Source organism: Rhinatrema bivittatum, chromosome 4 (assembly GCF_901001135.1).
Source record: "Rhinatrema bivittatum chromosome 4, aRhiBiv1.1, whole genome shotgun sequence".
Classification (NCBI taxonomy): domain Eukaryota; kingdom Metazoa; phylum Chordata; class Amphibia; order Gymnophiona; family Rhinatrematidae; genus Rhinatrema; species Rhinatrema bivittatum.
The window spans coordinates 313,542,218-313,560,922 of NC_042618.1; the positions used below are offsets into that span (position 1 = coordinate 313,542,218).

Below are 18,705 nucleotides of genomic sequence, written 5' to 3' on the forward strand. Positions count from 1 at the left end.
ACACCGCCAGTGGGAGGAGTAGGAAGCAGAGGAGAAAGCGGACACTGGAACTGGGGGCCAGCATAATGATTCTATGGGAAGGTCGAGCCTCCCTCGCCCGTTGCTGGAGGCAGTGGTTAATCTTGCCTGTCACCTCTATGAGTCCTTAAGAGGACCTCGGGAGGTCTCGGGCTGCTAGCTCATCTTTAATCCTGGGGAACATGCCTTCCAGGAATATGGTGAGAAGACAGATCTCCCACCAATTAAGTTCTGTTGCAAGGGTGCAAAACTCAATGGCATATTCTAAGGTTCTGTTGCCCTGGCGCAGGTGGAGAAGCTCTGATCCCATGGTGGCCAACCAGCATGGTTCCTCAAAGATAGTTTTGAAGATGGCAGTAAATTGCTGAAGGTCGTGTAGCAAGGGATCTGAATACTCCCAGAGGGAAGATGCCCAGGCCAGGACCTTGCCGAAGCACTGATTCAAGAACCCACAGCATTGTTTGGGGTCCCTGGCGTACCGGAATAGAGCTGACAGCTGTGGTATGGGGCAGCTAGGTGCTGCAGGTAGCGGCAGTGAGGATGGGAGAGGCAACAGTACTGCTGAAGTTGTGGCCGCATCCAATCATGTAGAGAAGCAGTCCATTGATGCTACCAGAACCTCCAGAAATTTCTGTTGATCCTGTAATTTGTGAGCAAGGTCCAGAATGGCCTGCGAGGTTGTGATGTCTGCCAGGTCCATAGCCTCGGCAATCTGTTCTGGATGTGGATCCTTAGAGCGAGGTGGAGTTGACACAACCTACAGGATGGAGCCCTGCAGGTCCCCACCATCGGTTCTAGAGTCGAAGAGGCAGAGGCCCAATTGGAGCTTTGCCTATACCAACCCACATTCCCCTCAGGTTGAGCCTTTGGGTGCCGGGGCTGGCAGGTCTTAGGTGGGAGCCTCCACTGACGGTTAGAAGATCCTTAGAGGAGGCTGGAATGTGCAGGCAAAGTTGAGGGCAAGCTCGGGTCCAAGGCAGGCAGCGTTCTAGGATGGTCCGTGGGCAGGCTGTGGTCAGTGGCAGGAGGAGTTTGAGGAGATCCAGTAGGCAATCAGAGGTCAGTGGCAGGCAGAGTTCAAGAGGAGTCCAGAAAGAAGCCAAGATCAATACTGGTTATCCGTCCAAGGGAAGGTGGGACGGATAGGCAGGCAGGGAGGCACGGAGAATACAAGCGGGAAATGGAACACAGCAGAACTGAAGAACAGACCAGATGAACTGAAGAACCAGGACAACAAAGACTGCTGGAACTGAAGACCAGAAAATGAAGACAGGAACTTGGGAATGCTGACAGGAACTCTGAGGCAACCCACACTACAAGGACTGTAGAAAACCTGTTGCCAGGGTGAAGCAAGGCCTTTTTATAGGCCAGAGGCAGTGATGTCATCTGTGGGCGCTGCAGGGATTTCCCACTATGGGCCCTTTAATCTGGTGCCCAGGGGAGCTGAGGAGAATGCTGGGGGCGTCCTGCCACTAGTTGCGTCAGAGGTGTCGGCCTAGAGAAGCGTGGTGGCCTGCCAGGCGGCTGCTCTGCTGTTCCTTTACGGCATCAGGGATCCAGAACCAAAGAGCGGTGATTCATGGGAATGACCCGCGGGCTGTCAAACGCAACAGTTTTCTTCATTCAGATCCCTTTTTCATTTCTTGAAAGATGTTCTTTTAGCTATTATGGCCTCTCTCACGTCACCTTTTAACCATGCCAGTAGTTGTTTAGCCTTTTGATCACATTTTCTAATGCATGGAATAAATCTGGTCTGGGCTTTGGAGGTGCTATTTTTAAACAACCTCCATGCCTGATGTAAATTCTTAACCTTTCATTTTTTCCTAACCATTTTCCTTATTTTATCACAGTTACCTTTTTAGAAGTTAACTGCTGTCATAGTAGATTTCTTTAGTGTCCTCCCCTCATGTTGGTTCTCATATCAGCTGCTCCATGAAGCAGTCATTTATTTCATCTAAGAAATGTATCTCTCTAGCACATCCTGATGTGACATTCACTCAGTCAATGCTGAGGTAATTGAAATTACCCATTATTACTATGCTGCTACCCAATCCCTCTGATTGATCCTGGCTTGGCTTCTGATTGGATTCCTGGCTTGACTTCAGATTGCTTCTCAATGCTGCTTGACCTCCGTCTGCCCTGTGACCACTGCCTGCTCATCGTCTTGATCAAACTGTGCCTGCCCAAACCTCTGCCCAGACCGAGACACTGCACGAACTCCGCCTGCCCCTAACCACAGCCTGCACCAGTTTCTGCTGTCTGCTGCCTGCCCCAACCACTGCTTGGACTGTCTTTATTCCACTCCTGTTGGCCTGCTACATCTTCTGTGAAGGATTCATCTCTTCCCAGAGGCCCACGCCTAAATCCAGCTGGCCCCAGCACCCGAAGACTCAACCTAAGGGGAACGAGGGCTGGTATGGGTGAAGTTGGGCCTCTGCTCCAGCAGCTCCACCTGCCGACAGGCAGGCTCCTCCCTGTTGGCTGCACCAACCTCACCTCATTCAAAGGCGCCCACTTCCGCAACAGCCAGGGTAGCTGATACAACAAAGGAGCCACACTCACTCTCCTTGGACAGGCAAAAATCAGTCTTTCTGCCATATACTGTTCTATCTGCAGCTGATGAATAGACCTTTCTAGTAAACCTACTAGCAGAGCATTGCAGTAATCTAACAATAAACAGTAATCACCTGGACCAGATGATATGCACCCCAGAGTTCTGAAGGAACTAAAACATGAAATTTCAGATCTATTAGTTAAAATTTGTATCCTATCATTAAAATCATCCATTGTACCTGAAGACTGGAGGATGGCCAATGTAACCCCAATATTTAAAAAGGACTCCAGAGGTGATCTGGGAAACTATAGACCGGTGAGCCTTACCTCAGGTGTTTGGAAAAATAGTGGAAACTATTCTAAAGATCAAAATCACAGAACATATAGAAAGACATGGTTTAATGGAACATAGTCAGCATGGATTTACCCAAGGGCAGTCTTGCCTCACAAATCTGCTTAATTTTTTTTGAAGGGGTTAATAAACATGACGATAAAGGTGAACCAGTAGATGTTGTGTATTTTGATTTTTAGAAGGCATTTGACAAAGTCCCTTATGAGAGGCTTCTGAGAAAACTAAAAAGGTAATGGGATAGGAGGCAATGTCCTCTCATGGATTACAAATTGATTAAAAGACAGGAGACAAGTGTAGGATGAAATGGTCAATTTTCACAGTGGAGAAAGTTAAACAGTGGAGTGCCTCAGGGATCTGTACTTGGACTGGTGCTTTTCAATATATTTATAAATGATCTGGAAAGGAATATGACAAGTGAGGTAATCAAAATTTGCAGATGATACAAAATTATTCTGAGTAGTAAAATGACTAGTGGATCGTGATAAATTGCAGGACGACCTTGTGAGACTGGAAGATTGAGCATCCAAATGGCAGATTAAATTTAATGTGGGCAAGTGCAAGGTAATACATATAGGGAAAAATAACCCATGCTGTAGTTACACAATGTTAGGTTCCATATTAGAATCTACAACCCAGGAAAAAGATCTAGGCGTCATGCAGGCCAATGCAATACCATTTGCTGGCTGTGGTGAGCTCCAGTAGTACTAGCAATAGCAGCGCTTTGGACCTTTCCGCCACCTCTGAGCATGCGGCAAGACTAGAGGACAGTCGCACCTTAGCTTCAGCCCTGGCACATGCTCAGTGAAGCTGTGCAGCACGAGGCAGAACAAAAAGGTGAGCATGTGCGCTGCGGTGACACATCATGCTGCTCTAGTAAGGTGAGGCATTGAGTCAGATGAAGCAGTCGCTGCATGGACATTTTTTTGGGGGGGGGGGGGGGCATTTTTTGCCCCCTCAAAATTCTGCCACCTGAATATAGAACTGCCCATTCTGCCATGACTGTGGCTGATCTGTCTGCCAGGGAGGAGGGGAGGTGGAGGAAGGTTGGCCTTTAAATGTGGTAATGTTTGCTACATCTTTTAACCATAGTACTTGAATGTTATCTGCTTTGAAGTGGCTGAAAAGCAGAATATAAATACAATAAACACATACATAATAGAATAACAATAAAAATTGTGCTATATTCTGGGGAAGAATCAGTGGCCACGTTCTATGCCACTTACATGATCTTGATTCTCACAATATTTGTCTGAAGATCCGTGTAAACCCTTATATTGATGGGAAACGCAACCAAGCAGGTAGGCAGAGATGATCCCATTATAAAGCGGATGAATGTTTACAGATGCAAGCCTTCAGGACTAGAGGGTCCCTTCCCTTGTTGAACTATCCTGAAAGTTGCATCTTTAAACGTATATTAATTAGCCTTATAAAGGGTCCATGTAATTGTCCTCTCTGTACAGGTATATTGTCAGTCATTTCTACTCTCAAATGGTGCCTCACAGCTACCGAACGACCTGGTTTTACTGACCTCCTGTGGTGATTCAGTATAAGAACGGCTTGTATTTATTTATAGATGTCTTATTTTCTAAACTGGCTTTCATTAGTTTAGCTTTCCAGAAACATCTCTCCATCTCGGAATGTGTGTTTTGTACTGAAGACTGTTCATTCTATTCCGAATCTATACATGGAAAATCCAGGGTAGAGGCATTTGGGGTGTTCTGCTAGGTCCAGGGTTTCTCAATGGTTATGGATGAGCGCCATCTAGTGCCATCTAGTGCTTGTCTCTAATTGACACACCATATTTGTTTTATGCCTGCGAAGTCGTAAACAGATTTAACGGAGGCCTATTTCAGACCGTACGAAAGTGCCCGGGAGAGGGGCACCAGCCCGCTCTCCCACCGAAAGAGACAAATAACTGTGCCCTGCATCCCGCAGGGAGCACAGAAGAGAAGGCCTGAAGAAAATCACACGGATGTGATGCAGCTGACAAGGAAGGTACACTCCCTGCGCAGAGGCTAGGGAGAAAGACGAGGGGGGGGGGGGGGGAGGAGGGGACCACTGCCAGGCATGCACCGGTGCACTGATGGGAAAGAGGGAAGGAGGGAGGGGAAACCGTAACCCTGGCGGGGGGGCTGTGGGGTTGCTCAGATTTAACGGAGGTCGTCCGGTAAGTGGTAGAACTACAAATACCAGGAACAGAAAGGAGAGTCGTCTAAGGACCCCCCGGGCTCTGCTGCAAAGGCCTGGAGCAGTAGTACTGCAAAATTCATAATTGCATTTTTAAAAATGTCTGTACAACTTTATTTTCCATTTCCACCAAAGCACATACTGGTTTGCTTGCTGCAAGCTTGGATTTTTAGCTTGACTATCTGGATTTAATAGCATCAGACTGACTGCAAGAAAAGGGCCCTGGCATTTGGACAAGCTGCAGAACATGGAGGAGCTTCTGAGGTCAGGCCTGAAGACGTCGGTGCTGCAAGCCTTTGGGGGCTCGGCAGGAGGCTGCATTAGTCAGGGGCAGAGCTACGAGACTGACCATGGAAAGGTGTTTGTGAAAATCAATCACAAGCCAGAGGTTAACAGTTTAATAAGTAATTCCTTGGGGTATTTTTAAAATTTTGTTTCTAGACTAACTTGTGTGACTGGTTAAAAGCACCACTTATCTAAAATTGTCTCAGTTACAGTGTTTTTCCTCTAGGCATATAATACTGCATGTCAGCATGTGCCACCAACAGGAGAAAATAACTTGGCAAAAAGTTACTTTGCTCTTAGAGGGGTTTTCTTCTGTGTGTTAAGGTGTACCTCATGCCTTGTGAGGTATCATGCCTCACAATAAATTGTTTGGATTAGGAGCCATACTTTTTGCCCCTTTCCAGAGATGAGGCAAGAAACTTAGGTATGGTTTCTCTCTTTACGCCAAAGCAGTTTATGTACATCTGCCAATTCTGTTTTATATTTGACATCGTCCTGGCACTCCAGGCAAACACATAAGGATTTAAACACCATTCCACATAAAGATGCAGTTATATAGCAAGCCCTGCTTCTATAAACTGTCAAATTATTTAAACTCCTTAATATCCCAATATTTAAATGGAAACTCCCTATCAGTGTACCCAGTTCGGGGGTTGATATGCCCATCTCGCTTCTGTGCTGTGTTCACCCCTGCTTCTCTGCTGTTTTCCTTTCTACTTTCTGCTTCCAGTTTGCTAATTATTACTACTGCTAAACATTATATAGAGCTACAAGGTGTACATATACCAGATCGAATGTCGGTATAGAAAAATAAATAAATAATAATAAATATAGAAGAGACATTCCCTTCTCCATGGAGCTTAATTTCTGTCTCTTGACTAGATTGTAAGGACATTGAGGAGCAAGTATGTCTTCTGAAGTGTAGTCAGGATGTTATGCCAGCATGTTTGCTCTCTTTCTCTTTATTTATTTATTTATTTATTTATTTATTTATTTATTTATTTAAACTATTTATCTGCCCTTACATAGTTCAGGCAGGGCACAAGAAAACTGTCATAGTAATTTAAAACATACATGTCTTTAATAAAATAAATCATTAAAAAAAAAAGTACTCAAATGAGATAATTGCAGGCGAGCTGAAAAAAAAAAAGAGTCTTAAGTGCCTTCTTAAATTATTTAGACTGTTTTATGGATCGTAGCTGGGCTGGTAAAGAGTTCCATTAGCTAGGGTCAGCGCTACAGAAGGTGTGGATGCATCTCATCAAGATGAGCATATTTATGGGATGGGACTTTGAGGGGATCCTGGTATGAGGATCGAAGAGTCCATGTAAGGGTGTAAATGTTCAGAGTGGCAGTAATCCAGAGAGAGGAAATATTAAGTAGGTTGGGTATAATGAACACAAGCTTATATTGTATTCGATATGTGATAGGAAACCACTGCAGGGGCATTGGGTTTCCGAATAGGAGTGTTAGTAAGGAGATGAGCTGTGGAGTTTTGAAGCAACTGTATTAGAGATATGACTTAAGCAGATGTTGAGTCTTCAACTCTCTGATGATGCCTCTTGGGATACAAGTGCAAATTATCCCACTTTCCCTTGGAAAATGGATGGCTTCTCTTGTCCGTGGATTGTTTAGGTACAGTGTGGAAAAACAAAACAACAACTGGAGAGCCCAGACTGTCTCCAGTTCTAGCCCCGGGCTCTCCCTTTTTGGTTTCTTCTACTATGTTTGCTCAGTCCAGGTATAGCGGTGCACAATTGAGAGAAATAATAATTTCCCTGTCTTCTATGGTCCCAAACAAGCTGTGTTTTTTACTTCTCAGTTCCCAGGCTTGTCCAGCCCAAACACAGCAGTGCACAACTGGGGGAAAAAAGTCACAAACTTACAGTCTATGGGCCCAAACAAGCTGGGTTTTTTTCCTTCTCAGTTGCCAGCCTTGCCCAACCCAAACACAGCAGTGCACAATTCACCCACTCCTTATAGAAGTGGGGTATTTGCCTCCACCCCCCCCCCCTGTGGAAGTATCTGTCTCTCCTTAAGACCTTCCTCTCAGTCTTGGGTCAGGGCAACCACCACCACCACCCACGCAAACAATGTTGGTCCAATGCCTTGTGCTGACCCTATTGTAGGCCTCCTTCCTCCCCGCTTGAGACCATATTCTCCTGGGTTCTTTCCTCCATCTCCATGGCTTCCTCACGGTGTTCTTCCCTTTGCTTTTGAGTTACCTTCTCTTCCTCTTGACTTCCTGCAAACAGGAATTCCATCTCCTCTTCCTGTCTCCACCCTCCCTCATTTACTTTGCCGGTCTCCATGGGACCTTTGGTATCCTGTACCCTCCCTCCCTGTGGAAACTGACTCCACCCACCCCATTGTGTATTCCACTCTTGGCCTGTCACTCTAGGGGGTGGCACCCATCTGTCTGGCTTCTTCTCCTTCCCGGGTGTGAGGTGACCTGATTTTTTTTTCCTGTGAGCCATTTACTCACCCTGGTGGGAGTTGACATTTTTTCTGTTCTTGTGCAGCTGTACCGTTCCCCCCCCCCCATCGCAGCAGTAGTACATACCTGAGAAAAAGAGTGATTGGAGAACTGTTCTGAAGTCTGGAGGGTCCAACACGAGCTTTGGTTACTGCTCTAATATGAGTGTGCATAGATAAAGAGGGGTCAATGAGAACCCCCAGATTAGAGATTAGAGACTGTATTTGTAAAGGGAATAAAGTGACCATTAAATGAAAATTTGTCAGGGAGGTTGCAGGGTCGAAAACACAAGATCATGATTTCGGTTTTGATATTACAAGAGACATTATTCTGGTGAAGCCACTTATGAATTGAAGTAAGATAGAAATAAATTGCTCAGTGAGTGGCCAAGACGATTTCAAAGGAATGAAAATTTTACGTCGTTGGCATCCAACTTATAGTGTACCCTGTGGATCGCGAGTAATTGGCATAAAGGCGTCAAGTAGATGTTAAATAGTGCCACTGAAGGGGCTGAACCTTGAGGTACACCAGATGAAAGGGTAAACCAAGCAGAGGAATCCAGGTCAATTGTCAGTTGTGGCTTGCGATTTGTCAAATAAGATGAAAACCAGGAAAGAACATTACCAGTGAAACCCAAGGATACCAAACGAGCGATAAGGATAGAGTGATCAATAGTGTCGAAAGCAGTGGAAATATCAAGAAGAATAAGGACTTATCGTGTTCCCTTTCACCCATTAATAGATGGCTAGGTCCCAATAGAATCTGTAACAGGAACTTTTATTAGAGGGACAATAGAGCAAAACAGCTGCAGTCAAGGAAAGCACTGGCTCAGTGGGTTGCGGTCAGGGCCTTCAAGAGATTCAGTGAATCCCCAGCCCTCAACCTTTTTTTTTTTTTCCAGTCATGGGGCTGCTTGTGGCTTGTTCTATAGAAAGCGGAACAAAGCATCCAGCATTGGGCATCCTGTCCCCTATGTGCATAACGGGGATCCGGGGCAGCCGAGGCACGCACACTTGTGAACCAATTAGCCAAACCTGGGTGCAGGAACTGGGAAGGGATTCTCAGAGCGATGGGTCAATCGGTACAGCAGCAGCAGATGCACATTTGCATAACAAGATGCAGAGCACAGCATGGGGCAGGTGTTTCAGCGAATCGGCTTGAAGCAAGGTTCTGCCTTCTCCTCATGCAAAAAGCAGCGTGCAAGTGTGGGATGGCCAGGAGCTGCTGAAAGAAGCAGTCAGACAGAGGCACAATGAAAATGACGCAGTTTGTGGCCCTGTGCAGAGAGCGTTGGAGGCCAGGACTCGGAGGTAGGATATTTGGCAGGATATATAATCTGCTCTGTGCTCTCGCAGCCTCCATTTCAAAAGACATGGGCTCTTTTGTGCACACAAAACCCTTCATAGGTGGTACAGGCTTTCTTGTGGTTTTCTTACACAGAATAATGTGTGTGCATGGATTGGGAATAAATATCCCAACGTATCTGCTCCCCCACTGATATTTACATTTCTTAAGGAAAGTGAGTCCTTAGGAATTTGCAGCTGAAATGCATAGCTCTTTGTGAAGTAAGCATGAAATGAGTGAATGATGGATGTACTTCCACCTTAGAGCTCTTTTTATTTAAGTGCTGTTGGCTGGACTCAGCTGGCTAATGTAGTTTTATTATTCTGGCAGCGTTTGAGTGTTAAGGTCAGTGATAGTCTAAGAGAGTATGGGAGGCCTCCCATACTCTCACAGACTCTCGCTGACCTTAACACAGAGGGAGGGGGAGAAGCAAGACTGCTGAGTTGGATGTGAGAAGGGAGCGGGATCTCAATGGTGTACTAAGGGGGGTTGTGGTCTACACCGGTTGACAGCCAATATGGGGGTGCCAGCCGGGAGAGGGGTGACATCGAGAGGAAGGTCAGCTGCCACGAGCAGAGCCCATCCCGCTTGTGGCAGAAGAAGACAGTGGCCAGATAGCTGCAGGCAGCTGAAGAGGCTGAGGGCCAGAATGACCTCAAGGAAAGGGTGTGTATGTATGTGAGTAAGAGATCGGGAGCCTGTGCGTCTATGTATATGGGAGTGTGTGTAAGAAACTGGGAGCGTATGAGTGTGAGGGTGCGTGTTTGTGTGTGAGAGGGAGCCTGTGTGAAGGGGTGTGTATGTGTGAGGGGGAGACAAATGGAGGGAACTTGTGTGCGAGAGAGAAAGGGAGCCTGTGTGAGGGAGATGGGAATTTGAGATCACAGGGAGGGGGAGAAGTGAGCCTTGAAGGGGGGAGGGGGGGGTGAGTGCCAAAGGAAGTATCCACCCTGGGTGCCAGATACTTTAGGCATGCCACTGGGCAGCTTTGCAGCCAAGAGTCCTAGGGATTGGGCTGGGCAGCAACACTGCTAGGGACTGAGAATTGCTGGGAAGCAAGACAGCTACAGACTGGGGGGTCTGGAAGGGTGGTTAAATTTTAGCTTAATCACACCAGTATGATGTACACTGACCCTTATTTAATTTAAATTCCACTTTTGAGTTTCTTTAATTTATATTCTGCCTTTTTGGCACTTTAGAGCAGATTACATTTAGGCACTAGTGTGGGAAGGAGAGAACCACTGTGTGTGAGAGAGTGCCATTGTGTGTAAGCCAGAGTGTGAGAGTGTCTGTGTGAGAAGGAAAGAGACACTAAGTGTGAGAGAATGCCTGTATGTATGGAGGGAGAGAGAACCACTGAGTGTGAGATTGCCTGTGTGTGTGCATAAGGAGGGCAGAGAGCCACTGAGTGTGAGAGCGTGCTTTTGAATGTGTGAGGGACAGAGTGCCTGTGTGTGTGTGTGTGAGTGAGGGAGAGAGAACCACTGAGTGGTTGATGTAATATTTGTAGTGTTGCTCTTTCCTGGGTAAAGTTCTTGCTGTTTGACCCCTGAGACTTAGTGTTTTTGATATGGCAGGTTTGTCTCTTGGGGTAAATTGTATTCTTGGCAGGCTGAGAGTTTTTATTGGAGCTATGTAAGTATTATCCCAAAATACTGTACGTGAGCTATTGAGACAATGTAGGATCTGTCTTTATATGTAAATATCTCTGATCTGACATTTGAAAAAAAGGCTTATGTAGTTTCAAAAGCTCTTGTACAATATTTTTAGGTAAATGTATTTACTGTTTGAGTACTGGCAGTTAGTGCTGTTTCAGTATGGGAGGTTTACTGTATTGCAATTATTTATTCATGGCTTTCTGAGGGCCAAGCCCACACCAATGCATGTTACAAAAAGCCTAATGCCACATGGGTTCCAACTGTTTTTTGTATGTTGGGGAAAGGGGACAGAGGGAGCGAGATTGCTGAAGGGTTGGGGAGGTGGTGGAGGGAATGGAGAGAGCAAGGTTGTTGGTGACTCGGGAGTTGGGGGGAGGTGAGTTGGAAGTGGAAAGGGGGCTGAGGGAGCGACACTGAATCCCCAACTGTAAATGTCATTGCATGCCACTGCATTGGCTACTACCTTTTATTACAATTTCTGTGCCTCCGCCTGGCTCATCAGACCATATTCTTCTGAAATAAGTCTTCCCATCAGGCTAAGCCCCAGAATCACAATCACTCCGGTATGGTTTCTTAACCTTCCTTTGGTGGTCTGCTGGCCGAACTTTATGAAAGGTGGCTGCTCCCTTACACTCCTATTAAGCATTTCAGAGCACAGGGCTCCCTGATGGGACCAGTAAGGGACTGGACAGAAGCTTTGTGGCTTCACACAGGGGTATAGAGCATTTTAACTTTCCCATTCCAGTGCTGTCAGTCTGGCACCTCTCATGAGCACAAAGTCTGCTAAAAATAAAAATATACATGCAGGAAGCATTGTGTAATATGTCTGTGTTTGCAGTGAGGGAGAGAAATTGAGCTTTGCTTTACCAGTGTCCACAAAACCATCAAGTCTCAGTTTTTCTGGAACATGGTCTTATTATAATTTGATACCCCTCAGCAACCCTTCCTGGTAGGGGGAGGGAAGGCTGTCAACCCTCTCATTAGATGACATATACCATCTGTACTTCAATGGCATCCATAAAGTCATTCATTATCAGCCTAATTTTAATTTCCCAGCGCGCGCCAATACCAGGAGATATGTGTGTGGCTGAGCCACACACGTGCCAAGCGCATTTTCAAAGCAACCCGGCCACACGTGTATCTCCCGGTACACACAGAAGAACCAGGTTTCGAAAAAGGGGTGGGGCTGGCTGGTACAACACCATTAGGTGCTATTCTGGTGAAGTGCGCGCCAGCAGCCGGCTGGTGCACCGAACTTACTGCTACTTGGGAGAGCAGGTAAGTTCCAAAATTTAAAAAAAATTTGGTTAATTGGGGGTTTAGAGGTTGGGGCGGAGAAGGGAGGAAGGTTAGCTAGGGGGTTTAGGAGCAGACTGGGAGGGAACTGGGGAAAGATCTAGTCATGTCGGTGCGCGTTTGTTTAAAAAAAAAAAAAAATTCCCCCCCTTGCACATGCGAGTCGGCACCCGCCTGCATATGCACACGCCGATTATAAAATCAGGCACGCATGTGCATGCAGGTATCAGATTTTATAATATGCATGCAGCAATGAGCGCCCCTTTTAAAATTTACCCTTAAGGCTTCAGAAGATATGGCCTTTGACGTATGAAAAAATGTTTATTCTTGTATGGACTTTATTCTTGTATCTACTTTGTAAGATAGTCCGTTATTTTTTTTACATCACTGACCTAAAGGCTAAGAGAAAGCGTGACCTGGCATGGAGGAGTAGCCCAGTATTTATTTATCTTATTTTATTTATAAATTGTGTTATACCGTCGTTTGGAGGGTACCATCACAACGGTTTACATGAATAAATACTTAAAACTAAAAATAATAAAAACAGCTACTATAAAATACAATAATAATACAACATAAAATAAGGAAATAGCATAAAAAGGTACTAATAAAATACATAAATCATAGCATTACTTAAGGATACAGAATAAATAAAGATACTCAGCAAGGCGGAATAATCTAAAAAATGAGTTCAAATCAACTTTCCTGCAAAATAAACTATTACTGGGCATGGTGCAGGCAGGAGACCCAGAGCCTTGGGTGGTAGTAGAGGCAATAACCATCAGATGAACGAAAACAGGCAATCCACGTTCGGCCCCACGACCATGCTTATGATCCCCTCTGCGCCCTTGATGACATCAGTTGGGCGGAGTCAGGAGCCCAGGGGGGAAGCGGCACGGAAAGTTCATTCGGGAGGGGGCTGATACGGCGATGGTAAGTGCAGACAGGAGACCCAGAGCCTCGGCTGGTAGTAGAGGCAATAACCAGCAGATGGATGAAAGTAGTTAAAACAGTGGGCTACAAACCAGGGAAACTAGAAGTCAAATCCCGCTGCTGCTCCTTTTGAGCTTGGGCAAGTCACTTCACCTTCCAATGCCTCAGTTTCTACAAATTTAGGGCCAAATTCACCAAGGGGGTCATTTTCAAAAGGAGTTATGTGCGTAAATGCTCGTTAATTGAGCGGCCATTTTCCTAACCTGACCGACTTCAAGACATTTTTATTTATTTATTTATTTTTTAGGTTACTCCTTTTTCTGTTCCTCTGAGTTAATATCACCACGATATTAAGTCGGAGAAACTACAGGAAAGCAGTATTTTCTGCTTTTCTGTTAACTTTTGGAGCTCCTTTCCGGCTCTGGAGCTGGTGTTAATTTTTGAGGGTAAAAATGTAAGCATTGGGTGCACATTTAGGGATAGATTTTACAAATTTGCGCCCACGCGAACTTTTGTTCGCGGGATTTTAATAGATACGCGTGTAGCTGCGTGTATCTGTTAAAATCTGGGTTCGGCGAGCGCAAGGCTGTGCAAAATCGCCAGCCTGCGTGCGCCGAGCCGTGCAGCCTGCCTCCATTCCCTCCAAGGCCGCTCCGAAATCGGAGCGGCCTCGGAGGGAACGTTCCTTCCAACCCCCCCCCCCCCCCCCCCCATTTGTTGCACAAGTTACGCCTAGGCCCGGGAGCCGTTTCGGAGGCCTTGGCCATGCCCCCGAAACGTCCCTGGGCCGAAACCACGCCCATGGCCCCGTCCCCAAATGACGCCCCCCCCCCCCAGGAAAGCCCCGGGACTTACGCGCGTCCCAGGACTTGCACACGCCGCCGAGCCTACTCAACATAGGCTCGGCGTGCACAGGGGGAACTTCGGGCAGGTTTTCGGGGGGTACGCGCGTATCCCTTTGAAAATCTGGCCCTTATTTTTTACATAAGGGGGTAATTTATTTATTTATATTTATAACTTTTATATACCGGAGTTCAACTAACAAAGTTAATTATCACTTCGGTTTACATTACAACCAGCAAAAATAACAGAGACAAAGTCTCGTTTTACAATAAACAGGGTAGAAGTAACCTGGATAACTCAGTGAACAGGGTAGAAATAATCTGGAAAAGAACATATTCTGAAAAATATAATAAGGGAGGAGCAATCATCAACATGGCATTTACATGTGATAAGTGCTATTAGCTACGCGCTGTTTTGGACGCACTAATCCCCTTATTGCATAAGGGGTTATGGATGCACGTCCAAAATGCGTGTCCAACTGCAGGTTAACCTATGCACTAGCCTGAGTGCACAGAATTGCATCAGCCAATTTGTGTGGATAATAATATTTATTTATATTGCACCACTTTTTTTCAATCATGCCCAGACTTCGGATCTGATTTACTATGAGATCAATTTGCAAAAACTGTTAGGTTCAGCTGAAAATTCAGCTAAAGATAACTAGCTAGGTTTTTGGCTGAAAATGTGCCTGTATCTAGCTGAGCAAAATTTAGGACTGTTTCTTGTGCATCTGAGCTTGGGATCTTCCTCTTTTTTTTCTTTTTTTTTTTTGCCCACTACAATTTGTCCACCTTGTGAATTTAGATGGTCCCATTTAGGAGGTTAGTAGGGAAACCTTTTTAAAATGGAGGTAGCTATTTAAACCTTTTGAAAATTGACCTCTAAATTTCTTTTTCCCCATAGATACATATAAGACCCCACTGGGAATCTTACTAAGGAGAATATCCCAGGTAAAAGAGTAAATACTAGGTAGTATAGGCCAGAGGAATATACACAGAGCACCCACATGAGGTTGCTGTAATGGTAAACCACGACAAGAAAGAGTCCAAAAAATCCCAAAGTAAAGTGAAACAACCATAAGCAAGAGAGTGGAATTTAAACAACCAAACTTTAGTAACTCCGGCCAAAATCAGCACAGCTTATAGACAAGGTGTCAACAAGCCTGACGGCATGTCATGCACTTAAGTGCTAAGACTGCCCGGACCTATCAATCATCCACCTTCATAAAAATAATTTTTTTAGTATTTTTTTAAGCAATTAAAAACACAAACAGTCCAAGTGTAATCAAGTGGTGAACCCAACAACACGGCCGGTGTTTCTCTGAAAAGCTTCCTCGAGGGTGATTTCTAATTGCAAATCCACTGTGACTGAAAAACGTTCATGATGGGGCCATCAAGATAGGTTGCCCAAATCCTGGATGAAAGCCTCTGGTCCTAGAGCTCTAATCTTTTTGGGGCGTGCTTTTGTAAGTAAGGAGTTTTGTTTTTAGGTGCTGGACTTTGCCTTGTGTTTTGGGGAAGCCTTTCAATTTATCCTGTGTCACTCAGCCTGAGAGATCCTGTGCCACCATGACAGAAACTTTGCAGGAGTGAGTGCCAATCTGTTCCACTCAGGGAGGAGAAGAAAATCTCTGAGCTACCCATCTAGTGCTCACACAGTTGAGACATCAGAGAAGGTGCCCACAACAAGGAGGAAAGGAGTAGAGTTCAAGATCAAGCAGGTATCAACAAGAGAAAACTTCAATAGAAGGGAGGAAACTAGTCTGTTATGGGGCAACCTGAAGTTCAGAATGGTATAGAAGGGACCTTAGATTAGAGAATCAAGGGAATCCACAACTATATTCAGTTATACGTTATGGATGCAGCCAGAAAGAAATGCACAATGTGCCAGTTCCTGTTGAAGGTGACTGGTAAATGTATATGCTGGAATACCAGCAAGGAATCCTGATTATTTAGTGAACTACAGATAGAGACATAGTATATGTCTCTGGTCTTGAAGGTTGGTTCTTCCCCAATTGGAGAATCCACACCGGAGCTTGGAGATTAGTGAGTCGGGGACTTGGCCCTGTGTTCAGTGTGGACCCTTTTATCTGGGTGGGGGAAGGGTGGAGACTGGGAAGAGAAAAATCCTTCCGTAAATCAGGTCCTCGGTCAGCGTTTCTGAGTCACATTTTCTTTTCTGACAGGCAAGGAGGATGTTTGAAGGGGAAGCTGCGAGTCTGGAGGCAATCCTGCAGACCCACACGATGAGAGTCCCCAAGCCCATTACAGTGCTAGACATGGCAGGAGGGGGGTCTCTTTTTGTCATGGAGCACCTGAAGATGAGTCACTTGCACAGGTGAGCCAGGGCTCATGTACTTGTGATCAAAGGCTCAAAGTACTGCATTTAGTGGCTTGCGTGACATGAACTGTTCTTAGTCCAGGTCCAAGTAGCTAATTGGCTGCATAATCAGTAAAACACTAACAATCGGCAACAAGATTCTTAGCAGAGTGACCAAAGACTCGAATGGGCATAGAGACTGGATTACCCTCTCACCGCTAAGGGTGGAGTATTGAGAAGAAGTTGCACTGGGCTGGCCTTCAGGGATTTTTTCCATGCTATTTATGGATCCATTCATGTGAACTTGGATGGGGGGGAGGGAGGGTATAGGATTGAGTTCTATCCTCATGACCTTTTTGCCTATTATAATGGCCACCATGATTGAATTTCTTCCTGGTCTAACAAAAGATAATTTTGATGCCTAAGGCACACTGTATCCTGGAATCATTTGTTTATTGTATTCGTTATTTCTTTCTTTGGATGCTATAGATATGCAGCTCAGCTGGGAGAAGAAATAGCAAATCTTCATCTGCACAACCAGCAACTTGGAGAGAGGCTGAGAAGGGAATCAAGCACTGTCGGTAGTGTATAAACATCATGTTTTATTATCGGGATCAATGGTAAATCAGAGGTACTTTTGCTCTTGTCAGAGCAGATGCCTCATGAGGTTTCTCTAGGATGGCGAAGCAAAATGGAGTCACTGAGCTTCAAGCTGACCATGTCCACCATTTATTAGTGAATAAAGTCTGTTTTCCTAATCAAAAGAAATTATTAATATCACATTTATTAGAAAACCCACTAAATACGAAGCTCAATCAGGAAAAAAAGCTAGCATTTTCCAAGTTTTACTTTCTCACTTGATGTGTGTACTCTGAGATTCAGACACATTTCAGCGATGGAGGAAAACCTGAAATACTTCCATTTAAGACTGAATAAAGAAGGCTTTTCTCAAGGGCTGAAGTGCCTAACTGTATCTAGATGTGTACTTTTGAAGGTCAGCTGCCTGGCCTGTGTGCTTCTCCTGATAAAAATTAAAGTATTTTATATACCTTGACAGTGCAGACAGGCTATTTTCTTCTGCAGTGTCTGTACCATGGCAACCTAATAAGGAGCAGAACCAGCCTCCATTTCTGTAAGATAGCAAGAATATGAAATTGTGAGAAATGGAGATAGTTGATTGACTGACAGTTTTCTGTAACTGTACAGTTTTATTTAATAATTTTTATATACCGATTTTTCATGAGAACATATCAAATCTGTTTACAGTAGTTAAATATTCATTTAAAAATATTTGTATTTCCAAAAGAGAAAAGGAAATAATACATAGTTTTAGAATATAAATAAAATAGTAAACTAAATAATCATAACATGTAAATAGTTAGGCAGTAAAGTAAGAGTAGATATAATAAAATTAAAATATACATTACCTTGGTATATAATCAGTAGTTTGAGATCATTAAGTTAGCAGTTCTTGGAAGGCTTGTTTGAATAGCCATGTTTTAATGCCCTTTTTAAATAATTTAATGTCTGCTTCCAATCGTAATTCCTGTGGCATAGAGTTCCATAATTGGGGCCCAGCAATAGAAATAGTCCTTTCTCTTACATTATTTAGATGCGCAATCTTAGGAGAAGGCATTGGTAACATCCCTGTACCAGTTGATCTAGTAATTCTTGAAGGGATATGGAAATGAAGTGATGAAGTTAACCATTCAATTTTATCATTGTAGAGTATTTTATGAATTAGGGACAGGATTTTATGCTGAGCCCTGAATTTAACAGGCAACCTTTAATACTGGGGTTATATGATCCGATCTTTTAGTTCCGGTCAAAAGTCTAGCCGCTGAGTTCTGTAGAAGTTGTAATGATCTTGTAACATTTGCTGGTAGGCCTAAAAATAATGAATTGCAGTAGTCTAATCTCGAAAGAACAAGTGCCTGTAAAACTGTTTTAAAATCTTTTGGGAATAGAAGAGGTTTTAATCTTTTAAGGACATTTAATTTAAAATAACCGTCGTTAATGATTTTTTTTAACGCAAGTTTTCATTGTGAGTTCGCAATCGAGGAAGATCCCTAGATCTCGTACTTCCATGGAGATGGGGTAATTTTTAGCGGCTTCTTGAATTTCGAGTTCCTTTGCCTTGCTTAATTTAGGTGAGATGTATAGAATTTCAGTTTTATTTGGATTTAGGGAAAGATTCATTTGGATTAATACTTTTTCAATGACGGATTGATATATATCCCAGAGCTTAAGAGTTAGGTCGATTGATTTTTAGATCGAATTAAAATCTGTATGTCGGGGGCGCTGTTGAGCGATCGATGAGAGCAGTCGCGTAGCTGCGGAGCTCCGATCCCCCGGAAACACCTTCCCCGCCGAAACTAGCGCAAACGCAGCCAAATTTTCTTACAAAAATACCTGGCAGTGCCTAATATTGCTGGCGATTT

At 44.5% G+C, this 18,705-nt stretch overlaps 1 protein-coding gene across 2 annotated transcripts in view; it reads left to right on the top strand.

Annotated features, from left to right (window-relative positions):
• Positions 1-4,740: 4,740 nt before the first annotated feature.
• Positions 4,741-18,705, top strand: part of LOC115090778 (ketosamine-3-kinase-like) — a 41,082-nt gene continuing 27,117 nt past the window's right edge. Inside the window, exons 1-3 of one of the 2 annotated variants that reach the window (XM_029600280.1) lie at positions 4,741-4,918; positions 16,131-16,282; positions 16,754-16,845. In XM_029600280.1, coding sequence (XP_029456140.1) covers positions 4,901-4,918; positions 16,131-16,282; positions 16,754-16,845 — 262 coding nt within the window. In that variant the 5' untranslated portion in view covers positions 4,741-4,900. Of the gene's footprint in view, positions 4,919-5,071; positions 5,499-16,130; positions 16,283-16,753; positions 16,846-18,705 lie in introns of those variants that run through there. The other variant, XM_029600279.1, reaches the window with a different exon arrangement.